The following is an 18686-nucleotide window of genomic DNA, read 5'->3' on the forward strand; positions in this document are numbered from 1 at the left end:
CTGTGACACAAAACGCCATTTTCTCTGACGATGACCCGGGTTTTATTTATTTATCTTATCCGATGTGACCTTGTTGATGGTGCCGGAGACAGCGGTGTAATGCATACCGGGGGCTGAGAAGAGGGTCTGGCACCGGCATCGTCAACATCATCGTCGTAGACTGTCGATGCCGCATGCACTCGCAGACAGAAGGGATATGGACGCCCTAAAACATGCAGGGCTCAGTGTCCGGACATTCAAAGCCTCAGATGCGACGGCTTGTCACCGGACCTTATCAGTACAGTACAGTACAGTACAGTACAGTACAGTACAGTACAGTACAGTACAGTACAGTACAGTACAGTACAGTACAGTACAGTACAGTACAGTACAGTACAGTACAGTACAGTACAGTACAGTACAGGTTCCCAAACTTCTTCAGGTCAAGGACACCCAAATTTATACTAATTAGCCAACGGACCACCATTTGAAAAGATATGCCAGGGACCCCCATAAGAGAACATTTTTACGGCTCTAGCAGTGATTCTCAACCATTTTAATTTCAAGGACCTACATTTAATGGCATTTCTATTTCTGAGATACAGGGTCCAAAATGGTTCCATTTGTACACTCCCAGAGTTACAGACCCATAAGGGCCCATTTGGTTCCAAACTATCATTTAGCTGGGGACCCCCTGGAACAGTACAGTACAGTACAGTACAGTACAGTACAGTACAGTACAGTACAGTACAGTACAGTACAGTACAGTACAGTACAGTACAGTACAGTACAGTACAGTACAGTACAGTACAGTTACAACTACGGTGATGGCGCCACTCAAGGGGCTTGTGCTGACATAACAGGCCACCTGTATTGTCTTGGCCACAGCCTGGTTTGGAGGTGAAGAGGCCGATAACAGAGGTGTCGGCCCGTCTGTCTCTAATCTCACCCTATCCTCCGACCCGCCCTCCAGCCCTATACTCACCCCCGCCCGAGAGAGAGAGTTATTGCTTTAATATGAACAACGAATAGTTCAATTCATCCTCGGGCGTGTCAAAGCAATGTTTGCTGTGATTACTTTCTGGGCACGCGGGTGACATTCATTGGCTCACGCTCAGGACGTGCTGGACAAAAGGCTTGAGTTAAGGAGGACAGGGAGATATAATAGAGAGAGAGAGAGAGGGAGGGAGGGCAGAGACAGGACGGAGAGAGAGCAGAAGATGGAGAGAGAGAGAGATATAGAGAGGCAGGCCAGCATTGCAGGGACAGTGGCACTCCAGCGCTCCACGCCACTGAAAAATGCCACAGCTAACCAAGCGTACTAACGCACGCACCCACGCAACCACACACGCAACCACGCACGCAACCACACACGCAACCACGCACGCACTATGCAAACTCCCCCATCCCTCCACATACCTGAATGGTAGGCGGCGAGCGCTGCTTGCGGGTGGTGGTGGTGGAGAGCGTGGTGGTGGTTTCGATGAAGGTGGTGGACATCTCCGGAGGCACCGAGGTGGTGGTCCGCGCGGCGCCCCTGCTGACGGGCACGTCGCCCACCAGCCGGACGCTGCCGTTCACCTTGATGTTGGCGTGGCCCTCGGCCGCCATGTTGAGCACCTTCAGGCCGTTGTAGTAGAGGCCGGACAGCTGGCCCTGGTAGGGCCTCTTCCGGTCGTTGCCGCCGATGGAGATGGTGGCCTGGGTGTTGAAGATGGTCAGCTGGCGGCCTATAGAGAGAGGGGGGACGAGGGAGGAAACGGGGTGGAGGGAATAGGGGGCGTCAACCTGAGGCGGGACAGGCGTCTGATGTATGACCGCATTAGACGGAGCCGTTGTTTACACGTCCACACTACTAATGCAGAATGCATCTCTATTCTCTGCATAGTATAGTCACAGTAACCCATGCTTCATGCTGCACTGTGTGGCTGGTTCTGTTCTATTCCAAAATAATTGCTTAGCACGATTCACTCCAGTGCAGCAACTGGAGTGAATTTTCATTTAACAGAGGATTTTCGATGTGGGTTTTTAGCCTTAAATTACCTCCAGAGAAACAGCTAATGAAACAAACCAATTCCACTAGAGTATATCTTTGCCTCTCAGTGCATGTTAAATGGCTGCAGCCACCCAGTATACAATACGAATGCTTTCTCTTCAGAATTAAAGATTAACAGCCTGTTCTTCCAAATAATTGAAATTAAAAACAGCACTGGAGGTTGTTGCCACACTGTCCTACACTTGCTATGTTTACAAGGGAGTCCACATAGAAGTCCCTTTGAAAATACAACTGGACCACACTCCATATTTACATCTTAACATTCTCTGGACATATTCATGCAGTGGCCTGATTAATAAATATGTACTGTATGAAGCTGTGGCATATTGGGATAAAATATGAGTAACACACAATCTGTGCATGTCATAGTAATTTCCATTAGCAGAGGAGCTAAATATCACAGTCACAACACGCTTCTCATGCATTAGTTATGAAATGAAAAATGCACAAATAAAACACTTGCACTGCTAGGATCATAATTAGAAATCTAATTTCTATAATATACAGGCACACACATAACACCGCAGGCTCATTATATTTGACACATTAACAAAATTACCATACATTGGGCATGAAATGACAGGGGACAAGAATTTCATATCACAAAACAGAAAATGAAATAGCACGTGGCGTCATGCATGCAGCAATAATGGGGTTTTTTTGTTTCACAGATTGGTTTGTGTTTTAGCAATTGTTAAAGGGACTTTATAATCAAGTTAAGACGTTTATAGGCAATGACCTTTAAATTCAGTTTATAACGATATTATGTCAAGCGGGGGGGGATTAATTCAGAATAAAAAGTGGGTTTGGTTGTGTGACGGAAGTACAGTTAAGTGCCGTGCACCAGTTTGGGTGCATTTCAGAGCAGGATGAACCAACGCTCACCGGGATGCATTTCAGACAAAAACAGGACTTCAATTAGCTCTCTATCACCAAGCAGGTGGGGACTAAGGGACTTTATAGTGGGAGCTGGATAACTACTATCAGAGAATTCACAACAGGGAAAATAACCTGCCGCTTGGAAAGTATTCCAGCTCTCTGATGACTTTGTTATTTTATAACGCTGAGGATGAAGGCAAGAGATACTCGATCCTCCACTAACAGCAATGTGTTACAGCATGCCGCATGCTTTTATACAAGTACATTTAGCTCCCAATTATCGAGTTGTTAATGCGATGTTTGCATCCCGTGTTAAGGAACACATGTCGAAGCCCAGTCCCTTTAACTGGATACCATCAATGATTCAACAGAAATTTATACGTAAACGTGATGATGGCAAAAAGGGAATGGCAAGTTAAAAGAAAAAGAAAAAAAACATGGAAAAAAACACAAAGATTATTTTTTTTGTTTGTTTATTTTCTTTTATATAAAACAGGGTTTAAGGGATGTTTTTTCATTCTCAGAGGTTGGAGGGAACAAGCCAATGACATGACACGAAGAAAGTAAATAAATAAGGATAGACAATCGGGTAAAGGTTTACCTTTCTCCTGAAGCCAATCTTCGACTGGTCGGGTATATTTGAACGGGATTTTCTTATTTGCCATTTGATAGCGCTCAATGTCGCTGTTGCCTTTAAAGTTTAAAAGTTTAAATGAACAGCTTGAGATAGTTGGCAACTGAAACACACATCAGTCACATTTAGACAGTGGTTTATAATGTTTATAATATTCTTTTTTTTTAAATACTTGTTTAGACATATTTAGAAAAAAATGTTATAACGATTATTTTTCTGTGTAGCTTTAGTTATAGGTTTAAAGTTAAACTGTGTTTATATGGCACATTTCACGAGAAGTATATAATTGATATCCATGGAAAAATGCACACTATACATACAGTAGTTATCACACATTAGACACATTATATACAAAAAAGCCCTGCAAGAATAGATTGTTAGTCAAAACAACAACAACTAGCAATACCTTCATACAGATAATGAATTCATCTCAATCCGTGTATGGTAATACATTTCATAAAAATCACATAACATACACAAGGGGGTAGAGGAAATGGACTGATTAAAAAGGCGGATATGCATTAAACCGCCTTTCCTCCTGAAGCAAATTGGAGGTAATTTATATGCGCTAATTTTCCCCTTGGACACCACCTGCCTTCTTCACATTTTTAAGGGCCAAGAAAGCCCTCCGTTTGAGCGTCTCTTTGGAGGAGAGGGAGAGGCATGCTGTGGTTGTGCAGGTAGGAGCATTAGATGAAGGTAATTTGCAGTACTTCAGGGAGGGAGGGAAGTCCCACGGTGACACAGATTTGAAAGAGGACATCGCATACAGATGAGATCATTACTGCCACGGTGGGAGGCCTTTTGGCTGCCAAGTCCCCATCATCCCAGACTGGGCCAAATATGCTCCAGATATATGGAAATGAGAGATAATGGGACACTTCTAAAAATAAAAAAAAGGAATGTACATGATCTAGTTTATGCCCGCGCCACGACAACACTGTATTCCCGGTCATGATAGTTTATTTATATTGCATACAAGCCTGGTGGTATAGTGCTTTCGCGGAGAAATCACAGATTATTGTGTTCTCTTGGAATGCATCGTGAGACATACAGTAAGGCTGAGGTGCACTGATCTGTACTGTACTGTACTGTACATCACCAGGGGAGTCTGTGTAAAATTAGCCTATGCATGGCACTGTTGGCACAGATGATGACACTTCCTTTCTAGCAATGTGAGTTTTACTGAGAAAACAAGGGGACCTTAACCAATTTCAACCATCGAATCTTCAACAATTATTGCCCACATTTTCACAATTTTCAAAAACACCAAAGAAGCGAAAATCAGCTATTGTCATTATTTGTCGTACCGCAAAGTAGGCCTCAAGTGGTTAACCCCAAACCCTATAGGCCTATACTTTATTGATCGGGGTCCCCCAGTGGTCTGTACTTGGTGCCCTCCTTTTTCCCCTCTACACCAAATGACTTTGGCAAAAAATAGCCATGCGTTGTGAGCTACTGAGCTTGTGTATCTGCCATTTTCCTATAATTAGCTAACCTTAAAGGTTGGCTGCCATCAAGTGCAGGATAGATTTTTTCTTTATAATGTCTCATTGTCTCCTACACGTTTGTGGGGAACGCCCTATAGTCTCACTTAGCAACAACCTAAGGATTTCCCATAGACTTCGCCTAAGGCTGTGTTTTTAACTTTATACAAAGCTCTTTTCAACTCAAAGAGTTGAAAAGAGCTTTGTAAAGTTAAAAACACTATTTCAGCAAAAACCTCCCACCTTGTTTTCAAAGTGTCTAGTAAACACACAGAGAGAGAGAGAGAGAGAGAGAGAGAGAGAGACACACACACACACACACACACACACACACACACACACACACACACACACACACACACACACACACACACACACACACACACACACACACACACAGACAGACAGAGAGAGGTGAGGTGAGGTGCATAGTACTTTAGGGGAGTTAGGGAACCTAGGGGAGCTAACTTGAGCGAGGGCAGGAGGGTAATGCCATGACATGCCACACTGTGCCAGCGGGTTAATCTGCTACAGCACATTTCTTTGATGCCATGGGGTGTTTGGGGCGGCATGCATCCAGACAAGCTGTCTGTCCTGGACAGGGGCCTGTCAGGGAGTAAAGGTGGCTGTTTGAAGCAGCAGGGGGTAGATGGAAGTGGCTGGCAAGGACTCGCCTTTAAAGTATGTAAACCAAAACAACTTCAAACTCACACACTTGAATAAGTACACGTATATGCCACACTTCAACTTCAACTTTGTTTCTTTCCTACTTTAATTTATGTCGCTTGGTTTGTAGTCTCTCGAATTGGTTCACCCAATTTTCAAATGTTTCCGTCTTTGTGTCTGTACTGTGAAGAAAGTAAAGTGGATGTCCTGCCCCCACTTCCATTTGGAGTCTGCAGTCAGGTAAATAGGCTAAGTCTATCTGCAAATCCCCAAATACATACAAAAAAAAGCTATTTAAACGCATTTTGATCGGAAATGGCAGATGGCATAACGTTCTTCCTGTTGCAACTTCTGTGGGGTGCAGTAAGTTGCAAACTCTCTGTAGCATTTGCCGATTGTGCAGCGTCGTCTGGCTTTTGAGAGACTGCTTGGTTTGGGTTGCAAACCTCAATACGAGACGTATGGCCTTGTCCATTTATGGTGAAATCTAGTCGTAAGCTGAGAGTAGAGGTATAAGCTTGCCGGGCATTGCTCACACGGGGAATAGTCTCAGGTATAGCTTTTATATTGTTCTAGGTGATTAATGAGGTGCCACTCCTTCAGTAATGAATACACCAGAAGCTAATTGTCCAGCTAATGAGAAAAATCTCTATGGAGTGTCGATTTGATATTCCGTTTCTAAAAGGTGATCGCAGAATGGATGACCTTGCCAATAAACCGCTGTTAACCTGAAAATGTATCCACCGTTGTGGATGGAGCCTCTGTGCACAGTGTGCCTTCAGCTCGAGTGCAGTGCAACTATAGGCAAACAACATAATTGCATTGACACTTTACTGCATCTGTAAATAATATGGAGCCCAGGCTGCAAAATAGTGGCTGAAATAGCACATCAAAAAGCTAACACCACGTCGCTGATGCTACTATTTCCACCGTAGGACGGATGATAAATGATGCGTTAGAATGTTGTGGAGAAAAAAATGGCAGCGGCCTGAATATTCCTGTACAATAGCTGCATGAAACTAAAATCAACACGTGACCAATCCACAGAGGCTCTATGACCTTCTGTGTGGATACCCAGAATGTCCCATGCTGCACGCAGGTTTAAACATGACGCCAAACACCCCGCGGGATTGGATTGCGCCACCAGGACACCCGTCGACCTCTTTTGGACCAATAGGCATCGGCCGGCATGCTCAGACATGAGGGTTTTTTTAAATACCACAGCGTTCTAAGAACCGCTTCTTCTCCATGTTCAACGTCGGCCGATTTCTCAGTTCAATAATATGCTCATTATACAGAGAGTGAACCTGGTAATGATGAACCCACTGACTGCATCATGAAATATCTTTAAAGGCCTGTGTACGCTGATTGTAGTTTGAATTTGTGTCTGCGTGCAGGGCTTTGCATGCCTTTGTGTGTCTACACGACTGTGCGTCTACCGTTTGCATCAGTGTCATCTTTAATGTGCGCGCGTCTCTATGTTCTTTTATCGCCGCCAAAACAATGTCTGAATGTGCCCCCACCGGTGGCAGCTGTTCACTCAACCAGAACGCTAGCTTGGCGACGGCGGCGGCGGCGCTCCACCGCCGGGCTCGCTCACTATATACTCTGCCTGCCAGCCACACATCTCAGCGGGGTGCTGTCGTCGGAGGGGAAGTGAGGGAGGGGGGAGAGGGTTTGCTGGAGGGGACGAATCGGAACTGTGAAAATGGCTACCGTGACAGGCTCCTGGCATGCTCTCCATTCGAGGGATGATGGGTACATTTGATATGCCGCAGTTCTGTCCAAAGACATCATTCCACATGCGGAGCTGCAGCGCTGGGTTATGATGAGCATCTCGTACCGCCCACCCCTTTTCCAATCTACTCCCCACTTTCATCTGTCTGTCTCTCTCTCTCTCTCTCTGGTAGGTTGGCCTCGACGTCGTGGCAGACCGTCAGTGACTGAAGATGTCACCGGTTCGGTCCCCCAGTACAAACAGACTTTAAAGTGCCTACACATGCCGTGAAAGTGCTCTTAAGCAGTGCACTGAATCCCACAATTTGTATTTCAATTGTGTTACCGGTAATTGAAAATAATCTTGTTCTTTATTCCTTCCCTTACTCCCTCTCTCCGTTTCTCAAGTGATCCATTTCGTTGCTCATCTCTCTCCATCTCTCCTTACTCCACCATTTCATCCCCACCTCTCTCTCTCGTCTGCTTCGTCAGACCTCTTCACCTACAATCACAAGCATGGCTTTGTCCATCTCCTTTTCTCTCTGCTGCCAATACCCACTCTCTTTTTTTCCCCCTCCGTCTGTATTCGTGACGGTCTGGGCTCTCCAAACCAAACGCCAATCTTAATACCAGCCTCTGTTTTTTTCTCCCTCTTCATCCTCTTGTCCTTCTATCTCTCTCATCCGGTCGATTAAATGTCTCTCTGGTATCTCTCTGTCAGTGGTTTTCCTCACAGCCCCCTTTTATTCACCCCCACCTTCTCCCCTTTCCCCCCTTTCCCCCTCTCTTTCATTACCCTCCCATACCCTCGCAATCTCTCTCACAATGCTGGAGTGTAGATTCATCATTTATGATGTGGGTTCTGGACGTTTTGTGGCATTCGAAGCATAAACTGGAACCAGAAGCTCAGCTTTTCTGTCGTGAGAGCAGCGGAGAGATGAGAACGGCCACTCATTTGTGCAGAACCTTTTCTCACTCTTGAGGAAGAGCTTTGTCTTTGTGGGTTTTTCTTTTCTCAACCAACCTGACCATTTCAAAAATACCAATAACAGCAAGCTTCTACGTGTGCTATTTTTTATTTTCCTTTTTGCATGGTTGAAAGTGGCTAACAGAACAGACGGCTAAAGGCCTCTTGAAAGGGCCGCTGCCCAATGTGGCCTTTACCTGTAGTGACAATGTTGACATCACTGTGGTGTGCAGTGGAGCGTGCCAAGTGGGCAGGTGTGTACTCACTATACGCAATACAAGCACAAAGGCACACTAGCTATGAGTATTCCTCCCAACACGCACGCACGCACGCACGCAGCTTTCCCCGAGGCCTGTGGCCATTCACCCGAGACAGCGTCTGAACCTTGGCCAGCCCTGACAAATTGTAAAATGCAAAGTGTCCGTCTGGCTCGGTCCAGTAGCTCCTTCATTCAAACCCAAGCACAAAATATACAACATATCATACCATAGGCCTACATTCATACAGAACTATACAGATCATACCATAGGCCTACATTCATACAGAACTATACAGATCATACCATAGGCCTACATTCATACAGAACTATACAGATCATAACATAGGCCTACATTCATACAGAACTACAGATCATACCATATGCCTACATTCATACAGAACTACAGATCATACCATAGGCCTAGATTCATACAGAACCACTGAGCATACAAATAGATTTAGTTTGAATTCATTGAAATCCGGCTCCCCTAAACAAAAGAAAAGCCATATGGGTAATTTGGATTTTTGCCGGTGCACGCATGCATACACGCACGCACGCACACACACATACCTTGAGAGAATAAATATGTGTAACACAGAAACACCAGCGTTTGATTTCCCAGTGCATCTGTGACTTGTCACAACATTTACATATAATTATGATATATAATTATAGACACGGCTTGGTATTTACAAGTAAAGCCCTCCTCTTGTCTTTCTGGAATTGTGAAATGAGACTATAGATATTGTCTGGGATTTTGGATATCGTAATATTGTGATATGTTTTTCAAAACTTACAAAAACAGATCTTCTGCTTTTGAAAACTACTGTATAAAAAAGCTATTACAATAACAAATCATCATCACAACCATATCAAGCCTGCTCTGACAAAGGCTCATAGCTGAAACATGCTAAGCGTAACTTTTTGCCGTGTGCCAATAAAGAGATGGAAATGAGTGAGTACTTTGTCCACCATTTATTGAAGTTTTGGATGTGCTACATTTTTGGTTTTTGATGTATACTGGTTTAGCACTCCACTGAAAACCATCGCTGATGCGCAACCTCTTTTTGTCATTGAATATTTAGTACCTCGCGAACACCGCGTCAGAACAACATGATGTCAGGGAAGCATGCAGCCTCTAACGTCACCCTGTCAACCGGTGGGGCAACTATAGCGTTGAGGGCATCCAATTTCCACGGCCCGGGGGCTATAGGGGTGCTATTTTGCAAGCGGGCCCTTTCTTTGACAGACAGCGATCGGCCATGCAGGCCACCTTTCTCCTCACCTATATTCCCACGGCCGGGGAGATCAGGTAAAAGCAGAGCAGATCCGGTAACTGTTTATTGAACGGCCCTGAGAGCCTGGTGGTGGCCCTCCAGCACCGGGAGTCGATGAGTCTGCACCCTAACCCGTAATTACTCATGAGATGACAACGCCTTTACAAGGCGGGGGAGGGAAGGGGGGGAGATAAAAAATCAATCATTGTTGAATTTCTATCAGTGAGTGTCCTGAAAATTACCTGTGCAGAAGAGAAAGCGAAATTACCACATCATTCGAAACTTGCACCCCCCCTCCCCCCACACACACACACACCCACACTTGCACACATGCAACCACCCCCAATCGTTGAGTGCACAGCATAGCGACGAACCTAAAACCTCAACGGGATCCCTTGGAAGGAATCCGAGGCTAAAAATGAATCCATCTCTGTCTTTCTCTTTCTCTCTCTCTCTCTGCTTCTTTATGGCATGGCGCTACTCTGAGGCCAAATTTGACAACCAATCACCAATCATTTTTTTAACAGGCTTTGATCAGGCATATTGACCGACCATGCGGGAGGCTTGAGACAGCAAACACTCAACGATGGCGTGGATTGGCAATTAGAATATTTAAATTTGGTTAAATAGCTCGATTGCAAATTAAAGCTTCTGGTCTTTACAGGGGCAGTGGGGGCAGAAGTACTCTCCCGATGGGGGGGCCATGGCTGCAGGCCTGGTGAGATGAAGGCCTTCGTCTTGTCTCACAACGCTGGGCCTAAACGCCAGGCGCTTCTGCCTAATGCTTTTGCTCAGCTGAAAAAAGCCTCCCAAAGCAGCATATGTATGCTGCACATTGTGTGACGCTAAAACTCTCCTCTGCAATCAATACGATTATGTGAGCTAGGGGTGGCAGTTGTGTGTATGAAAAAAGTGAGTCACATGGGTCACATGACATCTTAAGTCTTCATTTAGTGCCCTAAATAAAGATTAAAGTCCATAGACTTGGCTGGCAAACGATTTTCGTGATTTACGCCAAGTGCTCTAAACAAACTTAAAATCCTATAGACTTGGCTGCCATATGACGTAATCTTCAAAAGCCATGCATTGGAGGGGCTGGCACCCCTCAAAAATAAACCATTGGTTCTCTGTTGGTGCTATATAGCACCTATCAATGTGCTACATATATATCGCCTTTGTCATATGGTGCTATAGAGGTGACGAAGCTAAACTGATGAACGAGTAGATAGCCTCTCAATAACAATGGCAATTCTTTATAGGAAGTGGTGCTACAGTATAGCAACTAAAGCAGCCCAAATAACCACTGAATAACAGCCATCTTTGTGTGTGTGTGTTGTACATGCAGTTGAATCTATACACAGAAAAATAAATCTTATTTTACCGTGTTGGAGGACAGGACTGTATACACTGGACTGGAGCACAATGCTATAGTATGTTCCAGGTTACACTGGGACATAGCATGGGTACTTGGCCAATACACTGCTGAGCTTTTTGAATGGAGTTGTTATGAAGACAGAATGATACTACCAACAAGGTTATAGGGTCTTCGTTTTCTTTCAATTTGAAACCACGTGTCACAAAGAGAAATAAAACATTCTCAGCCTTCGGCGTTGGCCTCCAATGCTCCTCTGAATATGTTCCGTTGTGATGAGGTAAATGCCCTATAAAACATTTAGGCCTGACATCGAAATAAATAAAAAAAGTCATCTGAAAGAATATATATTCAAAGATTTGTGCCGCATTTTTACGATTTTTCAAAAATAGCAGACCTACAAGCTCGTAGCGCGCCACTCGGTGGCACGCTATGAGCTTGTAGATCTGCTATTTTTCAATAGCTAAAGTATAACATAATGCTTAGTTAAAACACCAAAATGAGATCTTTGAATGAAGGACTTGCTATAAAGGATGCTACTAAGGTTAGCGTCGTCATTTTCTTTCAATTTGAACCCACGTAATCTTTCAGGCTTCAGTGTTTTGGCCAGAGAGTGTGTGAGACACTGGTTAGGTTAAGAAAGTAACCTCGTTTTGCTGAGTACATTCCTTCTAAGGTATACCGTATGGCAACACAAGAAAGTCGAGCCTGCCATAGCTAGAACATCCTATTCGAATTCAAACCTAAATTGTTCTTATTTTCTCCTCCATTCTCCTCTCAAAATCCTTTCCTCGCATCGACTCCCATTCTGCAGCTGTTCTTCAATATGTTTACACTGTATGGCTTGGGACCAGACCTCAGACCTGGTTATGCAAAAACGAAAAACTAAAACAAGGGAAAACTTTCTCCAAGGTTTCCAAGGTTCATGTTTTAGGTTGTTATATAGAGAAAGTAAAATATGAGTATTATTATTTTTAATTGCTACTTTCTTTCGTTTTAGCAAACTTTTTGACAGGGGGAGCGGGGGCATTCGAACATGGGGCTAAATATTTTTTAGTTTTTTCTACCAAAAATGATGGTGATTTACTTTTCATTATTTACTATAGTCCTAGACCCCAAAAAATTACATCTGGCCACAAAGGATCATGGGATCTACTGAATGTGACGAGGGAGGTGACAAAGTGACATATTGAGCCTACAACACACAGTATGGGAGCATACAGTACCTTCACATTCAGTAGATCCCGTGATCTTTTGTGGCCAGAGGACATTTCCTGGGGTCTAGAAGGACTTTATTAATAATGAAATTGCCCCCGCCCCCCTGTCAAAAAGCTAAAATCACTAAAACGAAAGAAAGCAGCAAATGAAATAAAAATATATAACACTCATCTTTTACTTTCTCTATAACACACACACACACACACACACACACACACACACACACACACACACACACACACACACACACACACACACACACACACACACACACACACAGAGAGAGACAGATAGAGAGAGACAGAGAGAGAGAGAGAGAGACAGAGAGAGACAGAGACAGAGAGAGACAGAGACAGAGACAGAGACAGAGACAGAGACAGAGACAGAGACAGAGACAGAGACAGAGACAGAGACAGAGACAGAGACAGAGCACATCTTGGTTCCAAATGAGGGGAGTGCCGGAGTCTCCAAATGGAGCCGAGCTGCCTTTGATGACCCCATTTGTATTCAGCCGCTGCGCTGCTTTGCACTGACCTACGCATGAGAGATAGATGCAGGCCAGCAGGCCACCCTCTCCCCCACCCTCCCACCTGCCTCCCCTGCTCACTGAGCCACCAAACCAGACCCCCTGGTTACCTTTCAATCCCTCCCAGAAAGCCACCTGGCCCGGCGTCGCCTCGCCATAATTCCCCACGCCAGGGACAAAAGCTGCTGCATGGACTGGACCGCTTTCTCACGCGAGTGGCCAGGTGTCTGGGCCCCAAATTAAGCATTTCTCCTTCATCTTGTGCTCTTGTCGTGTGTGTGTGTGTGTGTGTGTGTGGGGGGGGGGGGGGGGGGGGGGGGGGTGCACAACCACAGCATGCACCAGGTTGGGTGGCTATTAGCCCATGTTCCAATTCTGAGGTGTTTTTTCTTGTGTATTCTGGGCAAGAAGTGCCTCTGAATAAGGAGGGTGGGTAGGTGGGTGGGGACTGGGAGAGCAACGTGCAAAGTGTGTTAACAGGCAACATCTGTCTGTACTTGAAAAACCAGGACTGTGTTGAGGAATAATAAGCGAGGCACGATCCCAGACAGGAGGAAGCCAAGCGTATCGCCTCAGCATTCTCCTCACTTTCTCCCCCCGTGCCCTTTGCTAGAAAACAACAACAACCGCAGCATAAAAGCAGGTGATGTCCATTGGTGTCCATTTCCCCAATTTGAAACAAATGTCACAGCTGATGGGTCAAATAAGAGACTAATAATTGCAATGTTCAGATAACACAGAGTGGGGGGGGGGGAGGAGGAGGGGGCATACCTGTGGGGAAGTGCTCGTTGATTGGCCAGTTGTCCACCTGCAGCGTGGCGTTGCCTCCGTTCCTGGTGAAGCGGACCAGGTGGTATTTACCGTCGTTGATGGGCGTGGTGTCCTCCCGCACGCCGATATCCACCGTGCCGATGTTAAACGTCACGCCCACTTTGCCTTGCTCCTGTGAGGCGAACACACAGGAAAAACAACACAGAAGAAAACCACATAAGCTAGCAGTTATCGAGAGCATGATTTCATACTCATGCATTGAGTCTAGCGAAAACAATTACTATCGCTTAGATTGCACAATAACAAAAGCACCATTTGCCATGCAAACCCATTTTGAAAGCCTGCTGAGTGCTACGGCTGTAAGCGTACAGGGAGCCACACTTAGCTCCGCATCCACCGGCATTGTCGAGGCCGACAAAAGTGAGATTGTTGACTGCTATTGTCAAACAGTAATGAAACGGCAAACGCAAACGGGGAAAAAAAGGTTGAATAGAACGGCATGGTTGAATACCCACGGCCGGCCGTATGCGGCTAATGGTGTAGACCACCTAAAGAATCCGCGGATGCTAGCTAGCTATGCTTTATTATTCAGCTGTAATGTGATGAAAATAGGCTGCCAGTGGAGATTGTAATGATGAGTAATGCACCCTGAATGAATCCTGTCACTGCAAAGCTGGTCGGACAGATGCCTTCTCTGCCGTGGCCCTTACATTAACTGTATCGGACGCCATATGTTTTGCTTGGTCCTCCGAGATGAGCCGTACACAATGTCTATACCTACTGTAGCATATGACCCCCACAATTATACGCGCTGATTTATGCTGATGTCGCTCACCAAAAATATTGCATAGATACTTTTGGAGCTCCACAACGTTCTAAGACAAATTGAAATAAATCGGGCTTCATCCTCCCCCGCCAACCGCCCCCTCCCTCTGTCCCCTCTCACCGCCAACCGCCCCCTCCCTCTGTCCCCTCTCACCGCCAACCACCCCCTCCCTCTGTCCCCTCTCATTTTCATTATCTGCCAGCATCTTTTTTGGCTTGTGCATTCATGGGGACATGTAGGCGTTACAAGGAACAGGTTTCAGAGCGGAGACCGGCGTTTTGAGTGAGCCGCAATGAGGAGGCAAAGGCCATTTGTTTTCCATTTGTTTTAATCCCCCGTTGGGATTCTCTCAGTGTAATTACCTACTTTAGAGGCTCTCTGAACAGAGCGACAGTTTGTCATAACAAAACCAAAATTAGGATGCCTGGCACGTTGACGACTGTTGGAACATTGGAACATGGGACTTTGATAATGTCAGCCCACGCTTAGTATCGCCTGCCCAGGTCCACAGACTGATTAGGGCACTGTACTTAATCTTACCAATCTGTTTTTAACATCACAGGGCCCCTCCTAATTGCTATAGGAAAGCACTTAATAACTCCAACCTATACTTAACGGCCTACAAGTGTGCTCTGATATGGAAGATTACGGCATTTCGCTAGACCACCACCACCCACTGTTATATTGAGTATTTTATAAGCTGCTACCTTATAGATGGTGCTCCAGGCAATTGGGGAAAATAAGCTGCCGTTTACGTGGGGGAGGTGGATATTCGCTGTAACCTTACAGTGCAGCTTTCAACATTCAATGTTTGTGCAATACTGTGTTGTTGGCCCTGTAGTTTTTAATGCACAAGAACAAAAATGAGTATTTTCCACCTCTGAGACCCTACTGTACGTCAAGGTTGTCTGCACTGCATACTGGCGGTACATACGGAGAGGAGCTGGGTGCGGGCAATGGAAGTTCACCCAGCTTGTATCAATTGTGTGCTCGCCTAAAGAGAGCACCCTGGATATGTGGAATGAAAACACCACGCAGCGCTCCCTTCATAAAGCGCCGCTCAATTAGAAAGTTGTCTTTGTTGCTGTGTGTTTTTCAGTCGTCGGTTCAGGTGCCGTGGGTGTTTTTGTGGATTGGCTGCACAGAGCGTAATGTTTGGTAGTTAACAGAGGGAGAGAGAAGTTCTCGCTCAGCGTGAAAGCAGGATACTGTCGAATTAACCACCACTCATCGAAAACAAGCAGTGTTTTTTGTGCATAGCTCCCCAGGTAAGTTCTCTTAACTGATAACTAGCCTGGGGTTCTGGGCTATATTTATAATACTCTCCTCTACATAATATTCTCTCTCTGTCTCTCCTCTTTTGTCTGGTCGTGAAAAGAGACTTCATGTCATTATAATGTGCTCGGGCGCACAATGCAGTGAACAGCGGTGGAACTCGTCTCTGTAACAATCTTCCAGCGTGGCTCACCGTGGTAAAAGGAACGCTGGAGACAAGAGAAACCCATCTGCTAAAAGCAGAGGCACGCGCTCACTACTGCCTCGGCACTCACTTAACATCTCGGCCGGAGAGGCGGTAAAAGCCCTCTTTATTTAAGTAGTCATCGTTAAAATGGAAATGCCACTTAGAGTGGCACACAGACGAGAGTGCGCACAGACATGCATATCATATGCAGATCCGACACAGGCACATGCAAATGCCTGCATGTGCAAGTACATGCATGCACGCACACACCCACAGAAACGTACTGTATGCAGGCAGACTGGCTACGGTAAGCATGCACAGACAAATGTGCAGATAATTTAATGTGACAACAAGGGGGATGTTGGGATATTGTGCACTGTGCCGTGAAAAAATATACAATAAGAGGCTCCTGTCTGCTCTGTTTCGCTAATGACATCACAAGACGTTTAATGGCGCAAGAGACGCAAACAGAGACGAGCCAGTGCTGGCCGTGCTGCATCCTCTGTGACCTTCAGAAGCCCTGCATGGCAGCCTGGGCTCTCCTGTGTAGAACCCATCAAAGTCACACCACCGACCCACTAATACCTACAAACAAAGACAGATCGTCAAGCCCCTGGCCGTGGTACAAACAAACAAACAATGGAACACGACAAGCCGCACACCCCGCGGCCATGCTGTGCCTCCGGGCACTGCGGGTGTGTGTGTGCGTGTGTGTTCCCCCGCACTACCCTTGGTGTCCGGCTACCCTGCCGCCTCCCACCACCCACCCACCCACCTACCCGCCTGCCTGCCCCCCTCCCCTTTCTGCAGCATTGTTTGATTGACAGATCCAATTACGCTTTTTATTGGCCTGTCGCTCGCGAGGCGGGAAGGCACTTCATTGTCTCCCGAGCAAAGGGGAAAAATGGCTATTGTTCTCTTAGTGGAAAAGATGATGGCTGCTATTCCAGGGGTAAACAAATGATGCAGTGAAAATCACTTTCAAACACGCGCGTGCACACACGCACGCGTGCGCATACAACTCATTCGTAAACATAAGCACAATGAGACGCACGCAGACACGCACAAACATGCACGCGCGCAGACACACACACGCAGACACGGATGCACCCATAAAGTTGCGAAGTGTAACCTTGTTGCAGTGTGTCTTTGTTTCAATGACCTTACATAAGCAGCACAAACACTGCACTCAATAACAAATTACATTGGGAACAGTGACAATTAACTGCGATGTTGTGTGTTAAAGTGCTTTTTATGTCAAAACACACGCCCACGCACACTGCATGATGCCCACCACACGCCGCCAATGCTTCTGCACCACTTTACCGAAACACAGATTACAGTATGTTGGCAGCACGGAAACGCTGCGCGTGTTTGTGTCCACGCGCGCCAGAGCACGTGTGTTCTTACTTTTTTTTGTGACCAACACTGATGGCAGACAGTGACTCACAAACCACCCCTCCTCCTCTGGTGTCTGGAGCAGGCCAACACACCTGGGCTCATCTCGGGCAGCTCCAGGGGGTCTCACGTGACATGATGCACACAGACACCTATAATCAGACCGGTCTCCAATCCAATTCGGGGGGTCCGATCGATGCCGCCGACACACAGGGGCCCCCCGGGCGGAGGAGCCACGGCACACAGCATCAGTTAAAGTGGCAGTGCATGGCCCCCGCAGCCTCTTATAGGAGACAGGAGCTGCTGCGCGGTGGATGGAGGATAAGGCCTTTCTTCACAATTATGCCCTCGTCCCCCAACTCTCCCAAATAGCCTTTTCTGTAAAAAGCCACAGACCTGGATAGATACGCACATGTCGAGGCTGCTTTGTGGAGGCGAGAACGATGGAATCAGTTCATTCGCTCTACTGGGTTGGCCGGGGAGGAACAGCCAACAGGAGGGGGGGTGCAGGTATCAAGAAGTAAAGATTCAGACTTTTAAGACATTTTTGGTGCCACCTAGAATGGAATGGTTGTTGTTAACCATGTTGATTTGTTGACTATTCACTTTTCTCAAGAATTGATTGTTTCTTTTTACCCATGCTGCCAGAGAACGTAGATTGTTACCTCGCTTGACTGAAACCAACTGAAGCAGAAAGGGAAGAAAAAACCCGACAGAATTGCTCGTATTGACGGTATAATACTGCAGAACCATTTGGATTGCCATCAATGCTGCCTGGTAATGTAGAAGCACCCTCAAACTCTTGTGGTCATGTGACTTAACCTCAAAAAGATCTGTGTGCATAAAAATCACATTTTGGTTTTCTTTATTTTTAAGGATATTTATGATATTTATGTACTGATGTTAAGCGATGACGCTGAAATAAGTTATAAAGGGGTAGGGTTATATACGTTTTTTACTTCTCCCTACTCCTTTCCGAACATATAAAAGTAAAAAAAAAAAAATATATATATATACTTGCGGCCAGTGAGGCTTGTTTTTTAGTTTTTTATGTTTTGGGAATATTATTTTTTTGTTTCTATATTGCACTTATTTTAATTCTTTGACTTTTTTGTCTAATTTTATCATGTTCGGAATAAAGTTTTTCATTCATTCATTCATTCATTCATTCAAGGACCGTGGCCACCATGGGA

General features: G+C 45.7%; 1 protein-coding gene across 4 annotated transcripts in view; it reads right to left on the minus strand.

Moving 5' to 3' along the window:
- Positions 1–18686, minus strand: part of nrxn3b (neurexin 3b) — a gene marked incomplete at its 5' end in the record, with an annotated part of 401977 nt that overhangs the window by 38554 nt on the left and 344737 nt on the right. For 2 of the 4 annotated variants that reach the window (XM_083790733.1, XM_083790731.1), the window contains 3 exons: positions 1399–1709; positions 3516–3605; positions 13808–13979. In XM_083790733.1, coding sequence (XP_083646859.1) covers positions 1399–1709; positions 3516–3605; positions 13808–13979 — 573 coding nt within the window. The remainder of the gene's footprint in view (positions 1–1398; positions 1710–3515; positions 3606–13807; positions 13980–18686) is intronic. The other 2 variants (XM_083790730.1, XM_083790732.1) reach the window with 1 other exon arrangement.

This window comes from Protomyctophum parallelum (assembly GCF_964188405.1).
Source record: "Protomyctophum parallelum genome assembly, chromosome: 19".
NCBI lineage: Eukaryota > Metazoa > Chordata > Actinopteri > Myctophiformes > Myctophidae > Protomyctophum > Protomyctophum parallelum.